The following is an 18,487-nucleotide window of genomic DNA, read 5'->3' on the forward strand; positions in this document are numbered from 1 at the left end:
AACGGCAAAGGAAGACCTTTCTCTCTGTCTCTCTCTCTCACTGTCCACTCTGCCTGTCAAAAAAAAATAAAAAATAAAAAAATAAAAAAAAAATAAAAAAAAGAGCAAGGGCAGGTTCACAGCAGTCAGAGGCGGGAGGGCAGTGTGCACCCGCTGCACCGTCTCTGGACTCCCCCGCCATGGGCTGAAGCGTCTGTCGGCTTTACCCCGGGGCCGAGGGCCAGCACCTTTCAGGCCTACCGAGGCAACTGGTGGTTCCCAAGAGCACCACTGCCGTAACTAATTCAGCCTTGCTGTTCCCGTACACCCTGACCTCTCTGTATACCACCTGAGTGTGCCGTCTGCTTCCTAACACAGTCGTGTGTTTTCAGTGAGGCACATCTGTATGGTTGTATGCTTACTCGTACACGTATCTGAAAAGGTGCACTTCTAACTGTTAGTAGCAGTTACCACCTATTATGGGAATGGGGAAGAAAGACACGGGAAGGGAAAAGAGGGCTTTGATTTTCGTGCTTATTCCATTTTAATTCCTAAAAAACTGGCTTGTATTGCTTTTAAAATAAAATTTAGAAACGTGTTTTAAAGTAGATCAGAGTACAGATGAAATCTTTTCCAGTTTATTCCAAGAACTACCAAGTGAACAAAATTACCGAGAACACTGTATGCTTTAAAAGAATGTTGAGTGATACACACACGTGGATAAAAATGATTCAATGCACACATGAAGGCAGCATCCAAGGAATCTCTCCAAGTTCATGGCTCCCAGCCCTTCCCTCCAGGCTGATGGGGCAACTTGAGACCCACCAAGCCAGCCAACTCCTCCACGGAGCGCTCACCCTTGCCATGAAATTCCTGATGAAGAGCCACATGTTCCCGGATGCTGCGCAGGAGGCAGAGGTAGGTGGCGGCTTGGAAATGCAGTTCATGTTGGGCTCTGCACAACTTCTCACTGGTGACCTGGGGGAGAGCAAGGTCGGATGCTGTTAACACCTCGGCTGCACATACAGGCCCAGAGGGATCGGATAAACAGGCCTCTCTAGAGGGAACATGAATTGCACAAAGGAAATTCAAACACGTTTGCGAGGGCACTGCAAAAAGGTGGCGGGAAATGGAATTCAAGTGTTTGTTGAGGTCAATGCAGTCTTTTGGTAATTGCAACATTTCCTGGATTTTATGGAGCAGCCTCCCCCGTGCAGGCCTGACACATCTACAGGGGCACTGTTAGGAATCAGAGGGGCTCTCTCCAGGGACGTGGCTGAACCTCTTCAAAGTTACCCAGTTTCGACCCCTGGCCCCTTGTTTTGCAAATGAGAAGAGACCAGCGATGCTCAACGGGTGAACAGCAGAGCCCGGAAATAACCACTGAGCACTCAGGGCACCCAAGGAACCTGCCGGAGCCGCCTGCGGTTAATGCAACGACAAGTAACAGCTCTGGAAGACACCCGTGTCCTCAGCAGAAACAACGGTTTCAGTTTACGCCTATACTTATCATTTACTGGTCTAAACCAATCTGAATTCTAGTTAACTTGAAGCAGCTGAAAACATGGCATCGAACGCTCCCAATGGCTCAAGTCTTGTTTCTTCATATTTAACTTCAAGTTTAGGCTGGAGCCTGGCTCTTTAGTTTGTGCTCTGAGATTGATAGGGATGTGTGCACAGCCCTGAATGCCCACAGTAGCCGTGTCCGAGAGTGGGTCAGCGCCTCGGCACCACTGCCTGCATAACCTCCTCTCTTTCTCCACGTCCAGGGTTAGATGCTGACAGCTCAGACGCATCGTTTAAGATCTGCAGATACCCGCGCTGTGGCGCCTGTTCAAGTCCTGGCTGCTCTGTGGCCCGGGAAAGAGCGGGGGGCGGCCCACGTGCCTGGGCCCCTGCACCCGAGTGGGAGACCCGGGAGAGGCTCTGGCCACTGCAGCCATTCGGGGAGTGACCAGCGGGCGGGAGGCCTCTGCCATGCTTCCACCTCTCTAAAGGACAGGGTATCCATCAACTACTGAAAACAGGACTCCGTTGTGATCCATTTCAGTCATTAAAACTTGAAGTCCACGCCGAGCATTAACAAGGGGTCGCATCCACTGGTACAGACCAACGGTAAAATGGAAGAATTCCCTGCTAACGAAGGCGGCCGTGAGGAGGGCCGGCCCTGCGACCGCAGGACAGCGCAGGGGACAACCCCGCCGCCCCGGGCGTCGTGGCGGCTCTGCGTGAGCTCGGGGCCGGCAGGAGACGCAAGCCCCGCGCAGAGCAGAGCACGACCGGGCAGGCTGCGGACGGCACGCGGACGAGGCGTGCGGCTCCCGCCTCGGCTCCCCCGAGCCCCGTCCCCGGGCTGCGGCGCGCGCCCACCTCGCCCAGGGACCGGGCGGCCCCCTGCGCCCCCGCAGCTGCTCGCGAGTCCACACCGCGTCCTTTATTCATGCTTAAGTGGCCCTACACGGAGGGACGGCGCGCCTGCCCGGCCGCAACCCTGGGGGCCCGACCGCGGGCGAGCGGACAGGACAAACCCGTCGTCAGACAGGGCGGCCGGCGACGACGGCCCGGCCTCTGCCCTCGGCTCGCCGGCCAGCTCCTCCCGACGGGGCTCCCGTACCCGGTGTGCACGGAAAGCCTTCACAAGGTACCGATAGGCCGCAGTGTCGCGATACGGCCGCCCGGCGGCCGCGTTCAGGTAGCGCAGCTCCCGCAGAAGGCCTCGCAGAGTGCGCGCCGGGGGCCCTAAGGCCGCCATCTTCCCGTCCTCCGGCCGCTGAATGGTACGGCCCGACCCAGACTTCCGGCTCCCCCTATCGACGGGCCAGCGTTCGAATGTCCCACCTCCGCGTTCTGCACAGCCCTAGGAATCGAACGCCGAGCGGCGTCCTAGCGAGTGAAGAGGATAGCAAGTGAGAGCCGAGTGTAACTGCCCCGACACGCCGCGCGGGGCCGAGCGGGAAAAGAAGGCCCTCCTTCCCCGCTGCGGTCTGGGGCCCTGAGGAGACCCCCGCCGCCTCAGGAGAGCGGCGCACAGAGGAGCCCGCCGAGAGCGGCTTTCAAAAGTCAACGTGCTGACACGAGCTCTCGGAGGCGGACCGACCCCGCAATTGGGGTCCAACGGCTGGACACAGCACGCACCCCGTCTTTTAGAGATGAGGTCGGCGAAGAGAGAAACCTGTTTCAAAGGCAAAACTGCAGCCACCCCAGATGGGACTCGAACCCACAATCCCTGGCTTAGGAGGCCAATGCCTTATCCATTAGGCCACTGGGGCTTCTGTGAGCGACGCCCTGAAACATCATATTCAATCTGTTTCTCCGTGGTACGTCATCCGTAAGTCATCCCCGCCCCGTTCTGGGAAGCCGCGCCCACTCTGTGGAGGCGTGGGGCATGCTGGGAGTTGTAGTTTCGAGCACAGAAGGCCGCATACGGCTTTCGAGGCTTTTTACCCTCGAGGCCGCGCCAGGCGAGGTACGGGCGCGCGCACGCGGGGCGACCGCAGGCGCCTGCGCACCGTCGTGCTGGGGCAGACCGGCCGGGCCTTCCCCGCTCGCCTGCCGAGCTTCGGCGCCGCAGAGTTCCTGCCGGAAGCGGCCGGGCCCCTTCCCTTCCGGTTTTGCGCCTTGGGAAGCCGAGCGTGGCGACCGCCGCGGCCGCGTGCGCTTCCGGTGGGAGCGCTGAGGCGGTGTCCGCCGGCCGCGGCGCGGGTGTCGCGGTGGACGTGCGGGGCGGGGGGCGTTGAGAGGCCGGCGAGCCCCCGCGCGGGGCTGAGGCGAGCTCGCAGGACTCCCTGTTCTTGGTGTCTCCGCTGGCCAGCGGGCCGGGACGCCGTCGTGTGTGCCCTCGGAGCGGCCGTCCGTCTGCGGCGGGGACACCGGGTGACAGGGCCGGGGACACCGGGTGACAGGCCGGGACGCCGGGTGACGGGGCAGGGACGCCGGGTGACGGGCCGGGACGCCGGGTGACGGGCCGGGGACTCCGGGTGACAGGGCCGAGGTTTCCGGGTGACAGGCCGGGACGCCGGGTGACAGGGCCGGGACGCCGGGTGACAGGGCCGGGACACCGGGTGACAGGGCGGGGACGCCGGATGACAGGGCGGGACGCCGGGTGCGAGGTGGGGGGGGCGGGGCGCCGGGTGACAGGGCCGGGTGACAGGCCGGGACGCCGGGTGACAGGGCCAGGACGCCGGGTGACAGGGCGGGGGCGCCGGGTGACGGGGCAGGGACGCCGGGTGACAGGCCGGGACGCCGGGTGACAGGGCCGGGGACACCGGGTGACAGGCCGGGACGCCGGGTGACAGGGCCGGGGACACCGGGTGACAGGCCGGGACGCCGGGTGACGGGGCGGGGACGCCGGGTGACAGGGCCGGGGACACCGGGTGACAGGCCGGGACGCCGGGTGACAGGCCGGGACGCCGGGTGACAGGGCCGGGGACACCGGGTGACAGGCCGGGACGCCGGGTGACAGGGCCGGGGACACCGGGTGACAGGCCGGGACGCCGGGTGACGGGGCGGGGACGCCGGGTGACGGGCCGGGACGCCGGGTGACAGGGCCGGGGACACCGGGTGACAGGCCGGGACGCCGGGTGACGGGGCAGGGACACCGGGTGACAGGCCGGGACGCCGGGTGACGGGGCGGGGACGCCGGGTGACGGGCCGGGGACACCGGGTGACAGGGCCGGGACGCCGGGTGACAGGGCGGGGACGCCGGATGACAGGGCGGGACGCCGGGTGCGAGGTGGGGGGGGCGGGGCGCCGGGTGACAGGGCCGGGACGCCGGGTGACGGGGCGGGGACGCCGGGTGCGGGGGGGGGGCGGGACGCCGGGTGACAGGGCCGGGGACTCCGGGTGATGGGGCTGGGGATGCCGGGTGACGGGCGGGGACTCTGAGTGACAGCGCCGTGGACACTGGGTGACAGGGCGGGACGCCGGGTGACGGGGTGGGAAGACGCCGGGTGCCGGGTTGGGGGACGCCGGGTGACAGGGGGGACACCGAGTGCCGGGGGGATGCCGGGTGACAGGCTGGGGAGCTGTCGTGTGTGCCTGCGGAGCGGCCGTCCGTCTGTGGCGGGGACGCCGGGTGACAGGGCGGGGAGCCGTCATGTATGCCTGCGGCGCGGCCGTCGTGTGCGGTGGTCCCCGGCGCGGGTGCGCTCACATCGGGAAATCGGATGGCGCTGCACTTTATCAAGCGGGTTCACCGCAGTACAAACAGGACACATTCCTCTGGCGCGTTTCTCAGTGTTAAGTGGGCCCCCAGCGCCTTGGACTTGCAGTAGGCAGTCATCTGTGTGTCAGCCGCCCTCGTCCAGGAGGGCCCCCCTGACGTGCGCCGCTCAGCCGTCCTGGGTGCAGGCAAGTCGGGTGGAGGGGCTCCCGGAGCGTCGCGGGCACCCCGGTCCCCAAGCTACCGTGCTTTTGGTGTCTGCTGCTGTTAGAGATGAAAGGCAGAGTTAGGGGGAGAGAGAGAGATCTTCACCTGCTGATTCACTCCACAAACGGCCGCAATGGCCAGAGCTGGGCCCATTAGGAGCCAGGAGCTTCTTCCGGGTCTCCCACAGGGGTGCAGGGGCCCAAGGACTTGGGCCATCTTCCACTGCTTTCCCATGCCATAGCAGAGAGCAGGATGGGAAGAGGAGTAGCCGGGCTTCGAACAGCTGCCCCCCAAGGATGCCGGTGCACCATAGCAAGCACCCTGTTTTCTCTCCAGTCCGTGGTGCTGATCCTGGCTGCTCTGCTGACTTAGGGTTTGTCCCGTGATGGTCGCTGTTCCACCCGTGTCAGCTCCACCATCTTCTGCGGGAGCAGATGGAACTGCTGAGGCACGGGCCTCCCACCCCGGTCCGCTCAGGCTGCTGCCTGTAGCCACGCCGCCCTTAATGTACTCCTCCTTACCCGGTGGCAACCCTGACACCTCCAGAAGGGGCCGTAGGGCTTACAGAGGGTGACCCAGTCTTTCCCACTCACACTCATGTTCAGTGTCAGCCTCTTAACAGAAGGATCTGGATTTCTTCTTAAGTGGGGCCCGCACCGCGGCATAGCGGGCTAAGCCACTGCCCGCTGCCCCACTTCTGGTCCATTCCCTGCTCATGTGCCTGGGCAAGCAATGAAAGTCTCAGATGGAGTTCAGGCTCCTGGCTTCGGCCTGGCCAACCCCAGCCATTTTGGCCGTTTGGGGAGTGAACCAGCAAGTGGAAGATCCTCCCTGTCTTGCTCTGCCTTTCAAATAATACTTTTAAAAAATCTTTAAAAAAATAATAATTGTGGGGCCAGTGTTGTGGCATAGTGTTTGGTGGGTAAAGCCACCCCCTGTATCTCATGGGAGTGCTGGTTCGAGTCCAGGCTTCTCCACTTCTGCTCCAGCTCCCTGCTCATGGCCTGAGAAAGGCAGTGAGGACGGCCCAAGTGCTTGGGCCTCTGCCACTCACCTGCGAGACCCAGGTGAAGCTCCTGGCATCAGCCTGGCTCAGCCCTGGCCATTGGGACCATCTGGTGAGTGAACCAGTAGATGGAAGATCTCTCTCACTTTCAAATAAGTAAATAAATAAATAAATATTAAAAAAAAAAATAACGTGGTAAGAGTTGATAAGAAACCATTCTGGAACTTCCTTTTACTGACCTGCCTAGAGACTCTTAGCTCACACCCGAGCCGTTCTTTCACTAAGGCAGAGTAAATAAACAATCGTGAAACCCTTGGCTCGGGGCAGGTGTGTGGTTCGGTGGCTGAATCGCAGCTTGGGTATGCCTGGTGCAGTCCTGACTATGCCCATAGGACTTCGTGCTATCATGCACCCCAGGGGGCAGCTCACAGGCTGGGGGCTCTGGCGTCCATGTGGGGGACCTGCCTGGGCTCCATGCCCCTGGCTCTGGTCTGGTTGTCATGGGCATTTGGGGAGTGACCAGCAGATGAAAGATCTTTCTCATACTATTTGTCTCTATCCTTATCCCTGTGCCTCTGCTCTTCAAAAAAATACAAATAAATTGTAAAAGATGGGTTCATCTTGGTGCAGAGCTTTGAAATGCATGCATAGGAGAGGTCTTTATACAGCTCATGGAAACGAACATGAGAAACTATGGACTTTTAAAATTTCACATCCAAATACATAGATGTATTTATTTATTTGAAAGGCAGAGTTAGCGCTTCCATCTGCTGGTTCACTCCCCAGTGGCCACTTTGACTTCGGCTGGGCCAGGCCGAAGCCAGGAGCCAAGAGCTTTATCTGGGTCTTCCATGTGGGTGGCAGAGGCCCAAGCACTTGGGCATACTCTACTGCTTTCCCAGGAGCGTTAGCAGAGAGCCGGACTGGAAGTGGAGCAGCTGGGACTCGAACCAGCACTGGCAATGCAGGCAGTGTGTCTGCTGCTGTTTGCATCTGGAATCCGAGCTGTCTGGTGACAACCTCGGGCAGGAGTGCAGCACAGGGGCAGTGCAGGCCGGCCGGCCTCAGGCCTCCACCTTGGCGGCTCTCGCCTCCTGGTTCTTGTCTAGCTGCCGCTCTGTGGGAATCCCGAGTGACAGGGGAGCCCTGAGACAGGCAGCATGAGCGAGGTCCTGTGAGCCTGCCACTGTGGCCCCGGCCTGTCGTGCGGAGCAGAGCTGCCCCTAAGGGAAGCGCTAGCGGTAATAAAACAGTGCTAAGTGTTAGCAGCGGAACACAACGCAGTCTGAGCGAGTTCGTGGTGAGGATCTAGCTACACTTTTTAGGTTGGCAGCCTAGGAAGCCATTATGTCAAGTTGCCCTGCACAGTGAAGGCCAAGCAGGTAACAGGAGTGAACCTTACCTCTCCCACGGGACGGGGCTTTTCCTGCCCAAGCCATCATTGCAAAAGCAGGAATGTGTTCCCAGTGAGTCCAGGCCATCCAATTTTCAAAAGTTGCAAATCCAGAGCTTTTATGAGATGCCCTCACCTGTACATGTCGGTCACCAGCTCAAACAACACTGTTAAACAGCACTTCCGTTGGCCCTCTGTAACCCAGGGCCAAGAAGTATAAACCGTGCCCCGAGTCCTTGTCTCCCTGGACGCGCACTGCAGTCCCATGAGGCGGTCTTCCGGTTTCACCCACTCACCCGCGTGGGAGGAGCTCCGGACAGTTCCGTGACTTAGCCACCATCACCAGGTGGGCAGCTGTGGAGCCGGGTTCTGACCCCACACAATCTTACTCCAAAGCCCGTTAGAAGCTTTTAAAATGTGGTATCAGAAGAGATGTTATTAAAAGGATGCTGGGCACCCTCAGAATTTTCTAGTAAGGCTACAGACCAAGCTTGGAAGCTGCACAACCAAGGAACTCTCCAGAAATTCTGCCATAGATACAGCCTGCTGACATCACCAGGCACAGCCGCCACAGCTTGCAATGCTGACAGAGCAGCACCGGGCAGGCACCATCTAGACACCTCCGCTGGCACTGGACGCTGGCTGGAGCGGGCTCTTCGGCATCACTGTGCCAGAATAAGCTGAAACCATCGCCCAGGAGTCACGTTCTCGGGGCAGGCGTGTCTCACTGCATGGCCTGGGTCTTCACCAGCACCTGCTGTGAGCCGGGCACGCTTGTAGGCGCTAGGAAAGGCAGCTAATAATTACAGCGTGTCAGATGGTGATAGGCGCTATGGAGAAAAAGAAACCATGGAGCCAGGGCCGGGAACTGGGCCCTGCTACGGTGTGTTCAGGGAGGTCTTGCTGACGGTGCCAGCTGAGCAGACGGCCAAGCGAGGTGAGGCATCAGCTTGTGTGCGTGCACATGCTGGGATAGGGCGGTGGCCAAGTTTTTAACGATGGAGACCAGACTCTACGGCCATTCCCAGCCACTCTGAGGCCACTTGCTGTGTCCTTGCAGCAGTGTTGTAGGCAAAGGAGGAATTGTGACAACAGCGTTCTGTGCCCGGTGCCCCCGGGGACCAGACCTGGCTGGCGCCAGCCTTTGCTCCCTGCCATCACAGAATGTAGCAGACCCCAGGAAGAAGGCTGCACATCAGAGCGCACGTGTACTTACATGAGCTGCATCCCAAAGCAGTTGCTTCTAGACTCCTGAGTGTGCATCCGGAGCCGCACAACCTTGTGCCCTGTGTGCGTCCATACTCACAAAAACCTTGTGCCCTGTACATCTTTTATTTATTTTTAAATTATATACATGTATCACTTGACCAATTTGGTACATACATTATAAAACATGCACAAAATACAAACCAAGGATTTTTTAAAAGGAAATAACTAATATTTTGAAAATATTTTATTGTATTTATTAACAGTAAAAAAGTCTTAATTTCCTCTCGGTCAAGAGTAGCTGATTTTATTTAAAACGATGTAATGCAATAGGTTCCGTTAGTTTGAAAAACCTTTGACACATTTGTTCAGGCAACAGAATCACATAGTGATAAACGTTTCTCAGCGTCCATTTGCAAGCTGCTGTCTTCATAGCATGAGTCTCCTTTACAAGGCCAGTTCACGTCTCACTGACAGCGGAGAGGCCATGCGGCACGGGCAGGGCGGTCAGCGCTCCCGCTTGGCGGGGCTGGGGCACAGGACACCTGCCACCCCCCGGGCGCGGCTCAGAGACCCGGCCACTGCTGTCCTTGACTGCGGGGGACCACATGGGACCTCCACACCGGCTCCTGGCGCCTTCTCCCGGGCCCCCCCTGGCCGAAGGCGGCCACACTCTGAGGGCAAGGGCGCTCCCTTTCCTTCTGGTCCCCGCTGCCTGCCCAGGCAAGGCCGGCTCCTAACGGGAGACCAGGCGAGGCCGCCTCTGCGATGTCCACGGCTATTCCCACGGTCCAGCAGTGCCTGCCCTGGCAAGGGCTACTCTTCATCAGACCAGCCTCCTCAACGGCATCCGTAGCCGACGAGCTGCAGGCTGCGGACCAGCGAGCCTGAGCCGCCAGTGCAGGGATTGCTCGGATCCCTTCTCCCCGTGCCAACAGCCTGGCCACTCCTGGGGGCCCTCGGCCTCCCCTGCGCCAAGGCAGCACTGGCTCGTGCGGCTTTTCCAGGAAACGGCCGGGCAATCTTTGGTTTTAAACACATCCAGCTTGCATAACACTACAGTTCCAGAGTTCATCTGCACTTCTCCGCACCGCCAGCTCTGTCTGCAAAGCGGGCTGTGAGGGCCGCCCAGCCCCACCCTTGCCTCGCCTGTGCAAGCTTTCATTGCACAAGCAGAGGGCTCGCAGAGAGCACCGATCGATGGTAGTGACAGGCTCCCTCAGGCCTTGATCAAATGAGTAGCTTTTCCAGCTACTTTTGGGTAACACACAGGTTAATGGTCATTATTTAAGAGCCTCTTTCTCGAGGTGTGAGCAGTCTTGCCGTCGTCACATTGCCCCTCCCCTAGCCTGCGTGTCTGGCCGAAAGGGCCAGGTCAGCTCCACGCCCAGTCCTTGCACTCCCTCCTCTCCCCGGAGGGGCCCCGGGGCTTGCACACTGCGTCCCCGTCTTCTGGGAGGGCTCCCGCATCACTGGCTGCCCCTCCCTGGAGGGGCTCCGGGGCCTGCACACTGCGTCCCTGTCTTCTGGGAGGGCCAGATGCCCTGCAGGGCTCCCACATTACTGGCCGCCTCTCCCCGGAGGGAGGCCCGGCCTCCCGCCCCAGCCCCTGAGTTTCCGGGGGCTCCCTGTCCAGAGTCGTCCGTCCCTCTGGGTGGTCCTTTTCGCCGGGTTCCTTCTTCACAGGACCATGGCAGGTCCCCGGGACTGGGGGAGTGCAAGCAGGCGGCTGGCATGTCTGTCCCTGAACTGTGTCTTGAGGCAGATCCAGGCCCTCGTCCCCCAAACTCCAGGAGACAGGCCGTGCGTGCCCCTCGCTTGGAACGGGGTGAGGAGGCAGCGTCCCCGCTGTGGCCTGCCCGGGGAAGGAAGGGCCAGCACGCACACAGCTGCTTCCACGAGGTCCTGTCACGCTCGGACACAGCCTGGCGGCCGCGGGCAACTGCCACTTCCCCACACGCAGCTGCAGCTAGGGTTTCGCCATCTCTTAGCATGGTGCAAAGATGGTCTAGCTCCTCCTCCCTTTAGAATGTGGAAGATCTGGCCACCTACTGCTTTGTTCTCAGCCTGTGGGGTCTCTGGTGGAACTGACAGAAAGAGTCCCGTTTTAGAGAGAGAAGTTACAGCGCCAGCGCCACCTCCTCGTGGTCAGACGCCCAGTGCGTCACGGGCAACACGCGGCGCTCTGACTTAGGAAGGCATAGTTAACACAGGACTATTGCACATTTATGTGACTACGCCGATGTTTACATCAAATCTAGGTTGTGTGGGTCTGACGTTACTGACAGCTAGAAGCACACCTGAAAGTGTTGGGGCGACCCTCCACACACAGCTGTGCACAGCATGACAGCTAACAGCAAAGTCCGGGAGGCCGGCTCAGGTGGCAGCCTGGGAGCAGGAGGGGGAAGGGGTGCTGGCCAGCGGGGGCCTCTGTAAGGGTACGGGCTGATGCTTGGTGATCCAGGGTCCCAATATGAATTTGTCTCAAGTAGTCAAAAGGAGAGAAAGCCCCAAATTACCATGGTGGTGCAGTGCCGAGCTCCAGAGTGACCCCACTGCAGGCAGTGCAGACAGAAGCCCTCCGACCTCCCCGAGAAGGCTGCCCTCTACGCAGCTTGGGGGGCAGGGGACACCTCCCGCAGGAGTTCTTAGCCGCCAGCATTAATCTGATCGACTTTGTCTGAACTTCATCCTACGTCCCTGAAAGTGTCGGAAGAGGCCTTGGCTTTGCACTATCCGCAGGACTCTTTAGAAGAACACATTGCAAACCCAGGCCTCAAATAAAGCCCAGTGCGAAGACTCCAGAGTGCAGGCAGGCAGAGTAAAACTCAGCAAACAAACAGGATAAGCCATAATCTGCAGGGTCAGTGCCACGGCTGCATTCCAGGTCCGCTGTTGGCGCCTGCAGCTTTGCTCTGGGAAAGGCCACTGGTGCTCCCAACCCACCTGCTTCAAGCACAGGCCGGAGCCAGGGCCTTGGTCTTGTCCCCAGGAGAATCCCTCAGCTGAGAAAAGCTGATGGACTCAGGGAAAAACAAGCACGTAAAGAGACAACAAATGGAACAAGCCACACTGGACGCACCAGAACGGAACAAGCGCAGTGAAGAACCAGAAGTCAGGTCACAGAGCTCCTCCGTGAGAAGAGAGCTACGATGAGGAGCAGGCGTCGGTTCTACCGAGCCAAATCAAAGCCCCAGGGCCGGGGAGGCTCGGGTGGGACAAACCCAGCAGACTGCATAAAGCAAGAATGGAGACTGTGGTCGAGATCGGCTGAAGCAATTTCCCCAGATGACGCTGGGGAGTGCTGAGGAGAGTGGAGAAAAGCACGAACACCTAGGATCCATGGAGAATATGGCTGGCGTTGTGCACAGATTAAGTCATAGCCTGTGATGCCAGTATCCCAGAGGAACACCAGTTCGAGTCCCCGCTGCTCCACTTGCGATCCAGCTCCCTGCTCATGCGCCTGGGAAGGCAGCAGAAGATGGTTCAAGTATGTGGGCCCCTGCACCCGCATGAGAGACCCGGATGGAGTTCCTGGCTTCAGCCCAGCCCAGCCCTGGCTGTGTGGCCATCTGGTGAGTGAGCCAGTGATGGAAGCTTGCTCTGTCCGCCTCTCCCTTCCTCCCTGTTACTCTTTCACTGGAGAATACCAGTGTCCACACTGCACAACACAAGTCCCAGGAAGAGAGAAAAGAGAAGGAAACTTGAAAGTGAGAACTTTTCAACTGAAAATGGATTCCAAGAGTCTCACAGAAAGCAAAACAACAGATAAAGAAAAACCTAAACTTTGACACATTCTGGTGAAATTAAATCTTCTTGAGGGAAGGAGCAAACAGTCTACAGAAGAAGGAGATCCACAGTAATCGCAACAGAGACTGCAGACAAACTAAACAAAAGAAGAGCAACAAAGCTGCATTTCTAAGTGATGAAGGAAAAAACCCTAGAAAATTCTGGCTGGCTACACAACCATCTAAATGTCAAGAGGCCTTCTTTGAAAAAGTTCCACTACCGACACAGTGGCATGAGGGGTTAATCTCCAGCAGCAGTGCCCGCATCCCGCATCCCACGTGGGCGCTGGTTTGCGTCCCGGCTGCTCTGCTTCTGATTCAGCTCCCTGCTAATGCGCCTGGAAGGGCAGCGGAGAGTGGCCTGAGTGTTTCAGCCCCTGCCACCCGCATGGGAAGAAGCTCGTGGCTTCCGCCTGGCCCAGCCCTTGCTGTTGTGGCCATCAGGGGAGAGCACCAGTGGATGGAAGCTCTCTCTGCCTCTCCCTCTCTGTAAGTCTTTCAAACAAATAAATCAATCTTAAGGGGGAAAAAAGTTCCCTGAAAAACTACACAACAGTATCCGACACCTTTAGTTCCTAAGAAATGCAAATCGAAGGGAAGAGGCGCTGCCTCGAGGCACGGGGAGGCTGTGCTGCCGGGGTGCAGAGAACCGGTGCAGTGCAAAATGGCTAAGCTCAGAGGTCACACAGTCAGCACAGCCCCTGCAGTGCTACTCCTGGGTGTACACCCGGGAGAAGTGACACCACGTCCGCAGAGAAGCTGTACACAGGCACAGGAACATCACTGCTGGAGTCCAACAGGAGAAACAGCTGGAGAATCTCTCACTGATGAATGGGCAAACTGTGATACATCAAGCAGTGGGACATTTTCTGAGACAGCTACCTGGTTATCAGATTGAATATCAGAGCAAACACATCAAATAAAAACAGAGGGACCTCATACGGGAAAAAGATGAAAAGATTTTATGAAAAAGACAAAGCCACAATGAACATACATACTCAAGAGCAATTGTGGTTCTTGGAAAAACGAACCTGAGGCATGGGAAGACCGAGGAAGAGAGAGGCGACATGGATGAGCACAGAGAAACAGGTCCAGGGAGCCGTGAGGATACAACGTGATGCCGACACGTTCTGCAAGTGTTGCTCACACGTAAGTATTTTGGGAAAACCACCTGACCTAATGCAGTGAACGCCTACGACCAGCACTCCCAGAACATTAGGAATAAGGCGTTCTTACTTCCTAAAAGCTGTACATCAGCTACCGGGAATAAGCACCATACTCGAGGTGCCCCTCCAGCTACTCTGAGGGACCAGTCTCACGTTCTACGACAGGACAAGACAAAGTGTGCGAGGCACAGGCATTACACACAGGAGCCTGAGTCACTGTGGGGGCGGCCAGGACCCCGGGTCAGAGTGCCTGGTGGGAGTCCTACTCCTCTGCTCCCCAAGTCCAGCTTCCTGCTAACGCACACCCTGGGGGGCAGCAGAGGATGGCTCAAGGGTGGGGGTTCCTGCCACCCACTTGCAAGCCACACAGAGTGCAGGCTCTTGGTTTTCGTCTGGCCCAGCCCTGGCTGTTACGGGCATTGGAGAATGAACTAGCAAATTAAAGGTTGCTCTCTCTCCACTCTTTCAAGTAAAATGAAAATAAGTAAAGACTTTTTTAAAAAGTAAAAGAATTAGGAGATGAAATGGTCATTACTTGTAGAGGGTATGATCATGGGCATCGGAAAGATTTTCGGATAGGAGCATTGAGCACAGCTGCAGGATGTAAAATCAGCTTCCAGAATCGAGCGCCATGGCATCCCAGCGGTAGTAAGCCAGGGCAGAGAGGACAAAGGCATTGCTGGAAGCGACAACCAGAAAGAGCCAGAGCCCGATCCATGAGCAAGATCGTCAAAGACACTCTCAGAGTGTCCCTGGAAGGCATGAAAGGAAGGTGTAATAAATGGAGACACCCCGAGTGGGGTGATTGAACCAAGATCCTATTACAGATGAAACTTGACCCTAATCAACATTGCTGCTGGATTTTTTTTCCATGGGATTTGAGATTTTTCTTTTTAATCCTAAAAGAATTAAAAACCTCAATTCACTGAACCAAAAGAAGAGCAGAAGAGACTCTCTTTATGAGAGACTGAGGTACACACTGAGTCTACAGTGGTAAATAGTAAGACACTGGTATGGAAATAAAAAGAACAGTGGAACAGGCCCTCCTGCATCTAAGAACGTGACATGAGAAGAGAACAGTGCGTCCAACTAATAAGCCAAGTATTGATGTGCTGATGGTGCTAGGAAAACTCTCCCAGAGGAAGACAACTAAAGCTGGACCCCGTTACACAACATGCAAAGATGGGCAACAGCTGGGTGGGAGCGGAACCAGTGACGGACCGCGCTGTAGTGTGAGCAGGCTCCAGGACGCGTCGGCGGCTTGGGAGCAGGGAGATGTCTCACGCACAAACACAAGACGAAAGGCAGATCTGCGGAAAACAGCAGGGCTTCTGTGTGACACAGGACACAGCTGCGGGGCCGGGCCTCTGGCCTGTAGCCAACACACCAGCTAGATGCCGCCTGCACTATGATGACCTGGGGTGGCTGCTGTCGCCATCTGGGGAGTAAACCAGACGACAGGAGAGCCGAGTCTTCTCTCTCAAATACATTAAATTAAATGAAATTAGATACAAAATATCTGACACACCTAAAACAGATGAGATTACTATCTACAAAAAGAGACAGAAGACATAATTGATTAACGAACAAAGCAGGTGAACAAGCAATTCATGAGAAGACAAATCCCTTAGCCTTGCTGTGACAGAGCCGAAGCCAGCCTAGGTGTTCCCAGCTAGGGAACAGGAACCTAAGACCTGGCAGACGCACACCTGTTACTGCTACGCAGTGGGGAAGCAACACACAGGACGGACACAGAGCGACACGGACAGCTCGGAGAGACAGGGAGGCAGGAACAGGGTGTCACCTGCACAGACTGGGACTGTGTGGATGCAAAGTAACACTGCTTATTCCAAAAGGATGTGTGCGTCACGAGGGGTACCCCTGGACCAGGAGACTGCTGGAGGAGGGAGCCGGGCACAGCCTGTGTGACAGTGTGCGCCTGAGGCCGCGGTGGGCGGGGGGCACAGAGCTGCCTCCTCACTGCCCTTCCGTAAGCGAAGGGTTTGCCACCTGCGATGGAGGAATTTCACGCAGTGTTGGTTCGCGACGGGATACTGAGCATAAGGACACCTGACCTAGATAGACACTGTGGCGTCTGAACTTTGGAGAGGACAGCACGAGGAAGCGTGCATTTGAGCAGCGAGAGACAGAGAAGACAGTGCCGCAGCAGCCACGGTTTCCTCGCTCGTCATGTGCTAGGCACTCTGCTAGGTGCTTCCCGCCCCTGGTCTGAGTGCCACCCCCGACAGGTGCCGTCCCTGGGGAGGCTCCTGAGAAGCCCGGCCCAACTCGCTCTCTTGCTCACCCTCAGATGGGGAGAGTGGGGGAGGGACACACACAGCGACACGGAAGAGGTCAACACAGAGACAGAACACACGAGCCGCGTCCCCGCGCACACCCAGCACCGCCTGGAACCCAAGCATCGGCGCTCCGGCATCAGCCCATGTGCTTCCACGTGCTTCACTTCCAAATGCTGGCGACCTTGCAAAGGAAACCCTCACTTTCTTAAGTCACTTCCAAAGCTTTATGTAAGCGCTGTAAAACTTACAGGAAGTGAAACCACGGGGTCAATTTTCTTTGATGCAGAAACACTGAAAACTATGCATAGGGTCTTCAAAATATTCATGGAAAAATATGAAAAAGCATGGATTTCAACCTTTTGTGCCAAATAAACTCTGTCTCTTCCTTTTCCTTTTCCCTGTGCTTTCGAAGTCCCGCAGCGCGCCAGAAGCAGACAGAGAGCGCGCGGTCCCTTCTGTGGACTCCGCACTCCCTCAGCGGCAGCCCCCTACAGGACATGGTGGCTGCACCTGAGTGCCATCAGTGCCGCGACGGGCTCCTTCCACGTGCCATGTCCAAGGTCACGGCGACACGGTGCACACGGACGCCAAGGTCACGCTGCTGGCACTCGGACAGTGGGCAGCCGTTCTCTGGGGAAGGAAAGGGGGTTGTGGGTGGGGAGGCTTGCTTTGTACACCCATGTAGGTTTGTCTGTTTCCTTTCAAGGTAGGAGGACAGTATCTTTGTAAGAATTATTTTAAATCGTGTAGTGCATTTTGTCTTCCCTTTGAGCCATTCAATTTCGGCATCTGGTAGGGTTCCTTCTCCCTGCTCCCCGTGCTGCCTCCCGTCTGTCTGCCTCGCTGGCAGCACGTCCTCGCGTTCCCCACTGAAATGCGCCGCCGCGTACAGAGAACAAAAGCGCGCGCTCCAGTGTTCAGGCTGCACGTGCTGTGCGTTCACACACGCGACCGCGGACGTTTGATATACGGACATCTCGCTCGTGTCTTTTTAAAGTTTTATTTATTTTAGTATGATTTATTCACCACACATTGCACTGTTTCCAGCTTTTACTATTGTAAGCGATGCTGTGACACAAACCTTCGTACAAGTCCACTTTTTCCTTAGGAGATCCGTAAAAGCAAAGCAGCCGTCACCAACTTGTGACATCTGGCTTCCAGCTCCATCTGTGACTGTTGGCCAGCACCTCTGAGCCAGCCACTTCCCCAGCCCGTCTGAGACGACGTCTCAGCCGCGTGTGCTCCATGTTCCTTGAATAACCCCAGCTGCTGTGCCCCGTCTGTCATCCAGTTGGCTTCCTTTTTCCCATCTGCTGACTTCTTGGCTCTCTAAACTGTTAGGCTTATTTTGAAATCCTTAACTTTTTGGATCATGATTTTTAAAAATTTGTGCAAGTTTGTTTTACATTCAGAATAAAACACAAAACTAGCAGAGTAAAGCCAGCTCTTAGGGGACAGCGCTGTGGTCCCTACAGCAGGTGCGGCACAGCTCGTGTCAGCATCCCACACGGGAGTGCAGGTCTGAGTCCTGGCTGCTCTGCTCACAATCCAGCTTCCTGCTACTGCACCCGGGGAGGAGAAGACGGCCCAAATACCTGCGTCCCTGCCATTCATGTGGAAGACCAGGATGGAGTCCTGGCTCCTGGCTTCAGCCTGGCACAACCCTGGCTGTGGAGTGAACTAGTGGATGAAAGATCCCCCTTTGTGTCACTCTTTCATATAAGTAAATAATCTTAAAAAAAAAAAAAGGCTCCCATGTATACAGCACTCACTCTGTGAGGCACTGGCCAAGGTCTTCACCCTGAGGGCAGGTGTTTAACCTAAGGAGTGAGATGCAAGTTGGCTGTGCCCCACCCGACACTATCTGGGGTTGAGACCCAGGCTGGACCCCTGAGTCCAGCCATGACAGCTCAGGGGTCTGCCATCCACGGGGGAGATGTCCGCTGCGTCTGGCTTCGGCTTGGCCTCTGTGGGAATTTAGGGAAGGAACCAGCAGACGGGAGCTCTGTGCCTACTGTTTTCAAGTAATTGAAAGAAAAAGAAGAAAGTGAAAGCCACGTGAAGGGCAGCTACTCCCACACACACACTCGGCCAGACGTCCTTGGCCCTCGTTGCACTAGAACCTGCAGCCCTCCTCCAGCCACGTGTGAGGACCGGGGCTTTCAGAACTTCTCCTCTTCATCTTCCTAACACAGTGAAATACACCCAAAGGAGCAGCAGCCCCTTTCTCTATTCCAGGTGTGGTCTCTGCTTTCTTTGCGTATGTATGAACGGACAAGCG

The 18,487-nt window shown here is 57.1% G+C and overlaps 2 protein-coding genes, 1 long non-coding RNA gene and 1 other non-coding gene across 4 annotated transcripts in view; 1 reads left to right on the forward strand and 3 right to left on the reverse strand.

Annotated features, from left to right (window-relative positions):
* Nucleotides 1–595: 595 nt before the first annotated feature.
* FMC1 (formation of mitochondrial complex V assembly factor 1 homolog) lies at nt 596–2,731 on the reverse strand. The gene is made up of 2 exons (XM_008249287.4): nt 2,594–2,731; nt 596–957 (listed from the first exon to the last, which is right to left on the reverse strand). Exons 1-2 carry the CDS (start codon nt 2,729–2,731, stop codon nt 754–756), a joined length of 342 nt encoding a protein of 113 aa, XP_008247509.1. The 3' UTR covers nt 596–753.
* A 33-nt stretch (nt 2,732–2,764) lies between these two features.
* Nucleotides 2,765–18,487, forward strand: part of LOC127488085 (uncharacterized) — a 43,245-nt gene continuing 27,522 nt past the window's right edge. Inside the window, exon 1 of the long non-coding RNA XR_007915505.2 lies at nt 2,765–3,296. This is a non-coding gene — a long non-coding RNA (uncharacterized lncRNA). The remainder of the gene's footprint in view (nt 3,297–18,487) is intronic.
* Nucleotides 3,176–3,248, reverse strand: TRNAR-CCU (transfer RNA arginine (anticodon CCU)). The gene has a single exon. It is a non-coding gene; the product is annotated as a tRNA-Arg (tRNA).
* UBN2 (ubinuclein 2) overlaps nt 6,428–18,487 on the reverse strand; it is a 98,539-nt gene continuing 86,479 nt past the window's right edge. The window contains exon 16 of the mRNA XM_017338034.3: nt 6,428–11,039. Coding sequence (XP_017193523.2) covers nt 11,001–11,039 — 39 coding nt within the window. The 3' untranslated portion in view covers nt 6,428–11,000. The remainder of the gene's footprint in view (nt 11,040–18,487) is intronic.

This window comes from Oryctolagus cuniculus, chromosome 3 (genome assembly GCF_964237555.1).
Source record: "Oryctolagus cuniculus chromosome 3, mOryCun1.1, whole genome shotgun sequence".
Classification (NCBI taxonomy): Eukaryota; Metazoa; Chordata; class Mammalia; order Lagomorpha; family Leporidae; genus Oryctolagus; species Oryctolagus cuniculus.

Excerpts from the sequence above, each read along its gene's own strand:
- FMC1 (XM_008249287.4), bottom strand. The coding sequence starts at position 2,731 with ATGGCGGCCTTAGGGCCCCCGGCGCGCACTCTGCGAGGCCTTCTGCGG. Across the intron at positions 958-2,593 it reads AGGCTTTCCGTGCACACCGG|GTCACCAGTGAGAAGTTGTG; the intron begins GTACGGGAGCCC and ends GCTCTCCCCCAG.